General features: G+C 36.3%; 1 protein-coding gene across 6 annotated transcripts in view; it reads left to right on the top strand.

Moving 5' to 3' along the window:
* The window catches only part of LOC104595539 (phosphoglucan, water dikinase), a 54,125-nt gene that overhangs the window by 17,360 nt on the left and 24,592 nt on the right, over positions 1-12,173 (top strand). For all 6 annotated transcript variants that reach the window (XM_010256296.3, XM_088887862.1, XM_010256301.3 and 3 more), the window contains 3 exons: positions 1,252-1,414; positions 1,511-1,600; positions 1,709-1,894. In XM_010256296.3, the coding sequence (XP_010254598.1) occupies positions 1,252-1,414; positions 1,511-1,600; positions 1,709-1,894 (439 nt within the window). The remainder of the gene's footprint in view (positions 1-1,251; positions 1,415-1,510; positions 1,601-1,708; positions 1,895-12,173) is intronic.

The following is a 12,173-nucleotide window of genomic DNA, read 5'->3' as shown; positions in this document are numbered from 1 at the left end:
GGAGGGAACACTAGAAGTGATGAGTTTTGGAACCAATGGTGGAAAGGTTCGCTAAGAAATTAGCCCTTTAGAAGACAAATTACATATCGTTGGGGGGGGGGAGAATTATTCTGATCAGAGCTACATTGGCAAATCTTCCTATTTATTTCCTCTCCACCTTCCACACCCCAACTAGGATTTAGAGAAATAATGAGGGACTTTTTTTGGGAATCGGGAGAGGAAAAAAGGATCACTTGGAAAAGTGGGAACAAGTTAGAAAACCTAAGGAAGAAGGATACTTAGGGTTAGGGAACATCGTCCTCAGAAACATTGCTTTGCTATGTAAATGGTTGTGATTCCCCTTTGAGAGAGAGAGAGAGAGGTTGTGGCACAAGGTGATAGCAAGCATTCATGGGTTGGAAGGTAATGGCTGGGATGATAAAGTTGGTCCCCACTCCTTATTCTCTTCGTGGAAAACAATTCATGAAGTGTGCCCAATTCAGCTTTGCACCCATTTGTTTGTGACCATGATTTACACCCTACCTGATGAAAATTTTAAACTTTTGTCTGTTTTTTCACCTGGTAAAATTTGCAGAACCTTCTTCCTACCTTAATTCCTCTTTCATATAAATCAGGGAACACATAATTTTGCTTCCTGTCATACTACTACTAAATAAATAACCTTCCTCTTTCATATAAAGTGTGAATACACCATTTTAGTTACTATTTTACTTATCAAAAACAAACAAGACAAGGCCAAATCTGAAGCAAAAGTAAACTAGAATTTGCACTAAGCCAATTTCATGCATTTACACTAAAGTAAGTGAAAGTTTCTGAGCAATCAAACAGCCTTAGAGTAAAGGTCTCTTGAAGTGATGCAGCTTCTTCTGGAAGTATAGAGGAACAAAATTAGTCTGTCTCTTGTGTAAAATATTTTGATGATAATATTTTAATTTAGAAAATATGTTTTGTGTAAAATATGAATGTAGAAGAGGCTATTTTTGTATTTTTACCTCTTGTTGTATTTTATTTTATCTTGTACACTAAGGACAATTTGGTGCTTTTACAGTTTAATATAAATATCTTTCTTAGGGTGTTGATCTCTCTATTGGACACACCCACAAATCTACTGCTGTCTCTTCTTTTTCCTTGGTTTACAGACTTAGATCAAACTCTGACAGTATCAACAGAATCATGCCTTACAAACAACCCTTGGAGAGGCACAGCAATGTTTTGTTAATAACAACGTTTTTTTGAACATTGTTTCTGCAGTGAGATTAGTGCAGCTCAAGACAAGTTTACGGATTTGCTGCAAAAAATATATTTGAGTCAACCCAATGATAGAGAAATTGTGAGACTAATTATGACCTGCATTGGCCGTGGAGGTCAGGGTGATGTTGGTCAGAGAATCCGTGATGAAATACTTGTGCTTCAGGTATTATTATTTACTTTTTGCATGAAACAACAATTCATTTCAAGTTAGGTCTCTTGTTAGATAATTGCGGTCACTGTGCTATTTCAACATTATCAGAGAAACAATGACTGCAAGAGTGGGATGATGGAAGAGTGGCACCAAAAATTGCATAATAACAGCAGCCCAGATGACGTAATAATTTGTCAGGTTGAGCTATCCCTGGATTAGTAATTTATAGACAATCTTTGAATCAATTCAAATTTTTATTGGTGAATTAATTTCAATTTTCAATATACTTTGTTTCCTTTGGAACAGGCACTCTTGGACTATGTAAGAAGTGACTATAAAATCGATGTTTACTGGCGTACGTTAAAGGCAAATGGCATTACGAAAGACATCCTTGGAAGTTATGACCGTCCAATTGTGTCTGAGCCTTGTTTTAGGGCTGACGCTAAGGAAGGACTTATCCGTGATCTTACTTCATACTTGAGGACATTAAAGGTTAGTATGAAATAAAAAAACACCCTTAAGTTTAAGCATACAACATAGTGATAAAAAAATTTAAGCAGAAACTGAATCTTAAGAGCCATTAATGGATATAGGTACGCAATGGAATTTGCCATGGCATTGAATTCCACTAATAGCAAACACATTGATTGAATTCCTTTTTCCTAATGATATGCATTGCTTTGTTTGGAAGTACATACAATTTACGTATGTTTATTGTCTTAGGGTAAATGGGATATTTAAAAATGTCATATATCTTTTATCATTCTTCTATGTATTTTTTTATTGTTAATACTTGAATAAAAGAAACAAAAGTTGTTTGTTTTCTGATGTGAATTCAGAGAGAAAAAGAAGAATAAACCAAGAACATAAGAGGAGAAGAGAGAAGAGAAGAGGAAGAGGAAAAAGAAAAAAAAGGGTGCGGTTAATTGTGTTTGGCCGCCGCACCAATCTATTTATATTTATGATTTAAAATATTAGCGGAATTCCACTAATACGCCTACTACCTACATAAGGAACAAAAAAAAAAAACAAATAAATATGCCCTAACTACCATGAAATAACATAAAGATATTGTTAACAGCTGTTATTTTTCCAATGTATAGTACCGCAGGGGTATATTGTACTTCTACTCTTTTATTTTAGTTGCTGTCGCCCTAGTATATATATTAAAAAAGCTGCGCCGCCAGCAGTATCTTTTGCTCTCAGTTCTCTCTTCTTCTCTCTCTCTTTTCTCTCTTCTTCCATTCTTCTCTCCTGCATAACAGATATAAAGTGAAAATAAAGTGTGGGATCACACACTAACAACTATCTCTACACTCCCCCTCAAGTTGGGAATAGATATTAGTCATTCCCAACTTGCGTAAATCTGTCTCCAACTTAGTCTTAATGACTGCCTTAGTGAAGAGATCAGTTAGTTGCACATTTGAGGCAATATAGGGAAGACACTTATTGAGATGCAACTTTCTCTTGGATAAAATGTCGGTCCACTTCAATATGTTTAGTTTTGTCATGTTGTATCAGATTGTGAGCAATGTTAATGGCAGTCTAATTATCGCAGTATAACATCAGAAGTTTCTCATATTCAACACCCAACTCATCAAGTAAAGATCTCAATCAACCATAACACTTCTACCACACCATTAGCCATGGATCTGTATTCAGCTTTAGCACTAGAACGGGCAACAACATTTTGTTTCTTACTTTTCCAAGAAACAAGATTTCCCCCCACAAAAGCATAATACCCAAAGGTAGATATCCTATCATCAATACATCCATTCCAATCAACATTTGTGTATACTTCTATCTTCATGTGACCATTATTTTTGTAGAGTATGCCTCTCTGTGGGCATCTCTTCATGCAGGTAAGTATCCTTTCCACTATAAGAAGGTGGGTGGTTTTGGGAGAATGCATGTATTAGCTAACAACACTAACAACATAAGAAATGTCTGGTCATGTTAGGCAAAGATAAAGAAGTTTTCCAACCAATCGCTGATACACAAACCTGTCTTCAAGAGGCTCTCTACCTTCTGCACTTATCTTATGGTTCAGCTCAATGGGTGGGTCAACAGGTTTAACTCCTAATTTCCCAGTTTCTTCTAGCAAGTCAAGAATATACTTTTTTTGGGAGACAAAAATGCCATGCTTAGATCAGGCTACCTCAATTCACAGGAAATAGCGTAGTTCCCCCAAATCTTTCACTTCAAACTCCTAGTGAAGAAGCTACTTAAGAGAGTCAATCTCCCTAATATCACTTCCTGTCACTACAATGTCATCTATGTAGACAACAAGTAGAGCCAAAGAAGAATCTACTTTCTTAAAGAAGAGAGTGTGATCTGATTGAGCCTAGATATAACCAAACTTCTCCAAAGCCAGTCTAAATCTATCAAACCAGGCTCTTGGAGATTGCTTTAGCCTATATAAATTCTTCTTTAGCCGGCACACCTTCTTTCCTACTTCTGTACTATACAAACAAGGGGGAAACTCCATGTACACCTCCTCTTGCAAATCTCCATTAAAGAATGCATTATTGACATCCATTTGGAATAGTGGCCATGAGTAATTTGCAGCAATGGATAATAGTACTCTGATAGTATTCATCTTGGCTACTAGTGCAAGCATTTCCAAATAATCTATGCCATGAGTTTGTGTAAATCCTTTTGCAATCAATCTGACCTTATATCTCTCTACAGAGCCATCAACATTTTATTTCACTATAAACACCCATCTATACCCAATAGGTTGGTCAACTAACTCCCATGTATTGTTTTTAACAAGAGCATCCATTTTTACTTTCATTGTCTCTTTCCACTCAAGTATCTACAAGGCTTCCTGCACTTTTCTGGGAATAGAAATAATAGCAATAGATGTTAGGAAAGATCTATAGGATTGTGGAAGACAATCATAAGAAAGGAACTGGGAGATACAATGAGCAATGAATGAAGTACAACGACGCTTCCCTTTACGAATTGCAATTGGGAGATCAAGGTCATCTGCAATTGTGGGCTCAACTGTGGTGGTAGTGCTTGGATCTGGAGCTGTAGAAGAGATTGGGGTCGGCCTGGACTATTGAGAACTGAAATCAACCTACCTCCAATTCCCTGCACTTCTGACAATCCTCTTCACCACACTCCCCTCAGTGACTGGAATAGGTAATGGAATTTTTGGGGGTAGAATACTTACCTCAATTGCTCTCCCTCTAAGAAGAAACTCTATGATAGTAGGGTACATCCTCAAAGAATGTGACATCCATAAACACAAACCGTCTCCTGGGAATAGCCTCATAAAAGTAATACCCCTTTTTATTTTATGCATACCCAAAGAAGATACATTTGGCAGCTTTGGGATCAAATTTAGAGCGACGGGGTTCAAGGATTTGAACAAAACAAGTCCACTCAAAGGTTTTAAGGGGAATAGTGAACATGTCCTTGTCTGGATACAAGATGTTAAATGGTGTTTTCATGTCTAAAACCCATGAAGGAATTCTGTTAATAAGGTATATAGTTGTAAGAATAGCATCCCCCTAAAAATGTATGGGAACATTAGAGTTTAGCATGATGCTTCTGGCTACCTCCAAGATATGTCTGTTATTTCTCTCAACAACCCCATTTTGCTGAGGTGTAGGAGGATAAGTGCTCTGATGGATGATCCCATGATCAAGGAAATATAAGGCCAAGGGTTTTGCAAAATACTCCTTGGTATTATCAGATTTGAGAATTTTGATCCTAATTCCAAATTAGGTCAACACCATCTGATGAAAAGCATGGGTCAAAGTAGGGACCTCGTCTTGAAAGTGCATAAGGTAAACCCACGAGAAACGAGTATAATCATCAACAAACAACATAAAGTATCTGTACATTCCCTCCCCCATAGCAGTAATATGATATGGTCTCCAAACATTTGTATGCACAATTTTAAAAGGAACATTGCTTCTTTTATTGCTCAAAGAATAAGTTGATCTACAATCTTTTGCAAGTTCACGACTCTTACACCTCAAACTAGACACTTGGACTGATTTAAACAGATTAGGAAACTGACTCTTTAAAGACCCAAAAGATAAATGACATAATTGATTATGCCAAAGCATAATTTGACTCAAAGACTACGAAATAAATAAATTCCCAACTTCACTGCCCTTCCCCTGTGGATGCTTAAGCAGATAGACTTCATTCGTCTCACAGCCAATTCCAATCAACTTCCTTGTCTCCAAATCCTAAAAAATACAATGATCAGGGAAAAAAGGTCACTAAGTAGTTCTAATTATTAGTAATACTACTAATTGAAAGCAGGTTAGCACTTAGCTTAGGAACATGTAGAACTGAGGACAGGGAGATAGCATTAGACAATCTAATGTCTCCCTTGCTAGAAATAGGCACAATAGAGCCATCAACAATAGATACTTTGTCTCTGCCAAAGGATAGACAATAGGTGGTAAACAAGGTGGATAAACTGGTCATATGATCAAAAGCACCTGAAGCTATTACCCAAAAAGGTCTAGTGTTACTTGGGGCTGATGTATGATATGTTGTAGCTCTTGTACCCGAAGGAGCGAAGGCTGAAGTGGGAGTAGCAAATGCAGTAGCTGGTGGCTGAGATGGGGATCCAGAAGTACCAGTTTCACTCTTCAATTGTGTCAAGGCAGCTTGGACAATAGCTAAGGCATCTAGGGATGTGGTCCTTGTGCTGGAAGAGGATGCACTATCAATAGTAACTGCCACATTGGTATTTCCCTTCTTATTTCCGAGTCTTATCGGAATAAGATGGGGATACAACTTCCAACAAGTGTCTCTATATGTTGTTGCATCCTTCTGACTTTCCCACTCAATTGTCTCCAAGTGGTCAATTTCATGCCACAGAGACTTCAAAGTAGTAAAGTAAAATGAGACTGGCTTCTCCCCTTGCTTGAGATTATTCACTTCACACTTCAGTTCATAAGCCCTAGAAACGTTAAGTGGTTGGGAGTATGTCTCTTTCATATTGTCCCAAATTTCCTTGGCTGTTTTTGTCCATAAGTAGTTTCGGCTAATGTGAAGCTGCATAGAGTTGCACAGCCAAGTCATCACCAAATAGTTCTTTTGAACCCATTTGGCATGTGATGTGTCTTCCATGGCTGGCTTCTTTGTATCCCTAGTCACATAGCCTAATTTACCTCTATCCCCAATGGCCATCATAGCTGATTGGGCCCATTCCAAGTAATTGGTTCCATCAAACCTAACAGTGGTAATCTGAAAAGAGCTTTCAGTCATGTTTCTAGCCCCTAAAAATCCTTCCCCTTGAGTCTTTTAACTCATTTCCAGCCTTCTCCAATTTCTAACAGGCCAAAACTTCAAGAAGGAAATCTAGAACTGCCTTTTTCTATGCAGAAAACCCTACACAATTGAAAAACAGCCACCCAGAAATCATTCTCAGTCAATAATAATCTTCCAAAAATCATCCACAATCAAAGACACAACCCAGAAATTATTCTCAGTCAGATTAACAAGCCTAGGAGCCAAAAACTGATCATAGGGTTTGAAAACCCTAGAGAAAATAACAGGGAAGACAGAAATCCATCAATCGCTGCCTCCAGAATGGCTTAAACTTCCTCTAATCAAGGTCAGTCTCAGTAAAAATAGAAATTTTCTCAGAAGAAAACTGTTTGCCACCTTTAACTTCAGTTTAAACCTTAATCTTAGGCTTACCTGTTTTCTCTCCTTCCTGGTTGCTGGGCAATCTCCAAAGACTCCAGCAACCTCCAAGAATCAGGCGATGATGCAACTTCCAATTCTAAGGAGTTCTCATGCAGCCAACCAGATCAGGCTCACATGAGAACCCTACTCTGCCCTAGGTCAGCTTTGATACCAACTTGAATAAAAGAAACAAAAGTTGTTTGTTTTCTGATGTGAACTCAGAGAGAAAAAGAAGAAGAATAAACCAAGAACATAAGAGGAGAAGAGAGAAGAAGAGAAGAGGAAGAGGAGAAAGAAAAAGGGTGTGGTTAATTGTGTCTGGCCGCCTCACCAATCTATTTATATTTATGATTTAAAATATTAGTGGAATTCCACTAATACCCCTGCTGCCTACATAAGAAACAAAAAAACAAATAAATATGGCCTACCTACCATAACTACCATGAAATAACATAAAGATATAAACAGAAAATAAAGTGTGGGACCACATGCTAACAACTATCTATACATTAATTTTGGACTTCATTGATTATGGTAAAAGAATGTTATGTACAATACACAGCTCCCTTTGTTAGGCTGGCCTTCACCACCTAACCCCTTTTTTTACTTCTACATACAACTTTTACATATAGTTTTCATTTCTCACCCCCCAATAAAGTTGTTCCAATTAGCCCTTATTTTCAAGTGAATCAGCCATTTTTGTATGTATATACATGTATATTTAGGGTTTTGGTTTTCTGTTATCAGGAACTAGTGTGGTTTCAAATAATAGGGTCTAGAGATGTTAAATAAAAGGCTTGGGTTTAAAGTGTGCCCTGATTGTGAAAAGAAAGAGCTTATGATGAATGTAACTGAAAACAACCAGTTATTTATTTACGTTTTAAGTCTTCGGTTGAAGTTCTCCCTACCATCTTGATTGTCTTAGGATATTGAACTAGAATTGAAAATCAAGTCAATAGACATCTGATCCGAGAATGTGGAATTAAGGGGGAAAAGATAAAGCAACAAAGTGGTCTTCTAGTGCTACTTTGATTCTAATAACTAAATTGTGGAGTCGGAGCTAGGGGTGATCATTTTCAGCCAGCCGGAAATTTCCAGGCTTGGGCCTAGGTTTTTGTGTTCTGGCCTAGCCTGCACTGCAATATATTATTTATATATTAAATATATACTTGTATATATGTTTAAGCAAATCTTCAAAACTATTAAGGAAAGTTGTGTCACTGTTATCACAGCCAAAATTAGCCAATGCGTCTGCTACTTGACCTTCTCTGTAAATGTGATGTAAAGTTATCTCCAAGCTGGATAAAACTTGCAAGCAGGTTCCCTTCCAGTACCACAAGTGCCAAGGTGTGGTGCATTCATTCAAGATAATAGTATGCAGCACCTTTGAATCTGTTTCTACCTTCACCTTATCGATACCAAGCACCTTAGCTAGCTGCAAACCCTCAAGTAGGGCCCAAGCTTCAGCCATTAGATTAGTATCACTTACATAATTACTTTACTGCCACAAATCGATTTCTACCATCTCTGAGGGCACCACCATCACCAAAATGCCTGGGTTCCCACGAGATACTCCATCAACATTTAATTTGTAGAATCCCTCCAAAACTGGATTTATGTGCACTATTTTGGGAACTATTTTAGTTGTAATCAGAACAGGAACACCCAAACTGCCCAGGGAGATCTTTTGAAGCATTGAAAGCTGACTAGAATATCTTTTAAGAGAGAACATCTCGGCAACCAACCTCTCTATTCTATTATAACATGCTGGGAAAATTTAAAACTGCCTTCCCACTTCCTTCTATTACGCTCCTTCCACAATTCCCAGGTGATATAGCAAGCAGCCAAATCAACCACAAAAGCCCACCGTTTTTCCTGACATGTAGCACTTGGAAGAAGAAGAAGAAGAAGAAGAAGAAGAAGAAGAAGAAGAAGAAGAACTGTTTACTGTATTAGAGAAGTAATACAGGTTCGAAGAGAAGAAAAGGGGAGAGAGAGAGAGAGAGAGAGTTAGAAGAGTGAAGAGAGGAGAAAAGAAAGAAGGGGTTCGGTGGTTAATGATCTGCCGCCCCATACACTTCTTTATTTATAGCTTTAGGTTCCTTACAAGAATAGGAAATAAACAAAAAATAGAAACAATAAGGCCAGCCGGCCCAACTTAAAAGAAATTAGAAACTTCTAATAAAAGAAATTAGAAACTTCTAATAAAAGAAATTAGAAACTACTAATAAAAGAAATTAGAAACAGCTAGGTGTGGGTATGAAACCACACACACTAGAGCCTGAGTGTTGGTATGGAACCCCACACTCGTGGCTAACCAACTATTTCTTCAGTAGCATTTTGAAACTAGTACCAAAGTGGTTCAAATAGGGAGCCATTTTATAAATTCTACTCCCAACCGAGCACTAAATAGTTTCCACGCTTTCCTTGCCAAGCAACTCTGAGCAAGGAGATGGTTAGTATCTTCCATGGGCATTAGTCTACAGCACACATACTTAGAGGCTATAGGAATACCTGTCTATTTTTTGTCTCTATCAAGTATCAACTCCAATTTTTCCTGTCATAGCTTTCCAATTAAAGAAGCAACTTTAGTAGGCAAAACCTTGTCCTGTGGCACCTTATGCCAATCCACCTTGTCTTGATGATTTCTAATCCCATGCTGACTTAGTAGTAAACTTACCATTTGTGGTCCAACGCACTATCATATCAGGTCTGGAGGTGATGCTCACTTTTGATGTCTTAATCATTTCCAGTATACTTGTCTCTAACAGGTACTCCACTGCCTCAAGATGCCAATTCCCATCCACATCCAAGACATCATTCACTTCTAAATCCACATTAACACCTTCAATTCTGGTGGCTACATCAATAAGAGGCCTAGTGTTTAGCCATTTGTCTAAGCACAATTTGATTTGACCTTCACCAATTAGCCAATTAGAATGCAACGCCATCTCATCTATCAAAGAGATTTTTTTTGCCAGGTCTTAGATGCACAGAAAGGGCAGAAGGAAATATAGTAATGTTTATGCTTCAAGAAGCCCACAGAGAATCATGAAATAACACTCTCCATATAGATTTCAGCCATAAGGAATGACCTCCTGAACTCCTCAACTAAAGGCCACCCTAAATTGAGGTCTGCACAGGCCTGGGCAGACCCAGAACTCCTGAACTAAAGCCCAGGTCTGCACATGCCTGGGCAGACCCAGAACTCCTCTATACATACAAGTATATGTGTATGTATAGAGGTACTAAATTAATTTGAAAACTATTTATGTGTATTAATATATGTATGTTTACATATTATCCTTATATATCTATTTATATATATGTGCATATACACTGAAGTCCAAGAGTGGCCAATATGTGTGAAAAAGTGCCAAAAGTTAGGTGTACCCAAGACCCCATATAGCTATGATCAATACTTGGGTAATGGCATGAGCATGGATGTGTATGTGTATGTGTATGTTCCTCATGTAGTCTACTCAAGGATTAAAGTATCAGTATCGAGTATCGTATCGGACAACTTGGATATGGATACGGATACGCTTTGGAAACACATGGATACGGACAAAAAATATGGATACGCTAGGGAAACACATAAAAATTTCATAATACATTAATAATATTAAATTTAAGGTCAAATAACAAAAAATAATGTATAAATACATAGAAAATGTATATTTTAATGATGTATATGAAAAAATGTATTACAATTATATAATATGATGCATAGATATTATACAATTTTATTGATAATGTATCAATCAAGAGTCCAAAATGCAAAACATATTTTCCTATTATATTTTAGTTATTGTATCAATTATTTTCGTTTTTACTATTTTTACTTCTTTACATTAACAAAGAGGTCAATCGGATATAATTCTCTATGTAAATTAAAATATCCAATAATAGTTTATAAAATGTATAATCTCAACTTAAAATATATCAAATCTATTAAAATTTCTAAGATGCATATCATATGCAAATTCATAATTTTTAACTTTTAAAATGATTATTCCATTATTATATTTTTATTCCTATAATTTTCTAATTAAAAATAATTTTTTGGTATAAATGTAGATTAGTAGATTTGATAGATTTAATTTAATATTTTAAAATCATTTTTTGTAAACAATGTTTTTATTTTCTAAATAGTAAATATGATTTTATGTAATGTAAATTAATATATATATATTATATATCATGTGCAAATTTATAAATTTTAAGTACTAAAATAATTATTCTCTTATTAATATTATATTTTTTTCATTTTTTGAGATTCAAATAATCTTTTGATATAAATGTGGATTTGATATATTATTTATTTCTATTATTTTATAAAATACTGATTTTAAGTATTACTTTTTTAATTTTTAGTTAAAGCTAACCGTAATATGTATTATTTATTTGAATTGCATTTAAGTAATAAAGAAATAAAGCTTTTATTCATTTATTTATAAACACAAAAGATGGGATAGCGTAGTGGCTTATAGATGCGGACGTTAAGCTCTTTCTTACTTGTTGACGCGGGTTCGAATCCTTGCAACTTTTTTTTTAGTAGAAGAGTATGCACATTCGCGGGTAGTGTATCGTACTATATCGGTCCGTATCGATGTGTATACGATACGGACCTATACACGCCCGTATCAGCCTGATACACACTACTGGCACATCTCCAGTCGTAGCATATCCCATGCCGGACACTAACGATACCGATACAATATGCCCTGTATCGGACATATGTATCGATATTTCAATCCTTGAGTCTACTTGAGAGAGAATGAATGAAGTCCACATATTGTATTAATGTATTTCTTTAATTAGTAGTGCCTTGAAAAGCTGATAAACTAGGAGAGAGAAGGAAGGAAAATGTTGTATCAGATATTAGGAATAGTACTTGAAATTTGAACTACTAAAAAAGTGGTAGGAATAGTAAAATAGTACAGTGCATTTAATATGTACTTAAAAATAGATGGAGTGTTGGGAGAAAATGTGGGATCTTGATGTCCCACATTGAATGGGGATCTTGTTATGGTTCATGGACCCCAGATGAGTGATCTCTAAGTTCAAATCCAACTCCTTGGGTGATTCTACTCTTTGTAAC

The sequence above is a fragment of the Nelumbo nucifera genome, chromosome 5, assembly GCF_055504915.1.
Source record: "Nelumbo nucifera cultivar China Antique chromosome 5, China Antique-T2T, whole genome shotgun sequence".
In the NCBI taxonomy this organism is placed as follows: domain Eukaryota; kingdom Viridiplantae; phylum Streptophyta; class Magnoliopsida; order Proteales; family Nelumbonaceae; genus Nelumbo; species Nelumbo nucifera.
The sequence above is the reverse complement of the archived record's forward strand: the minus strand, read 5'-3'. Positions and strand labels throughout refer to the sequence as shown.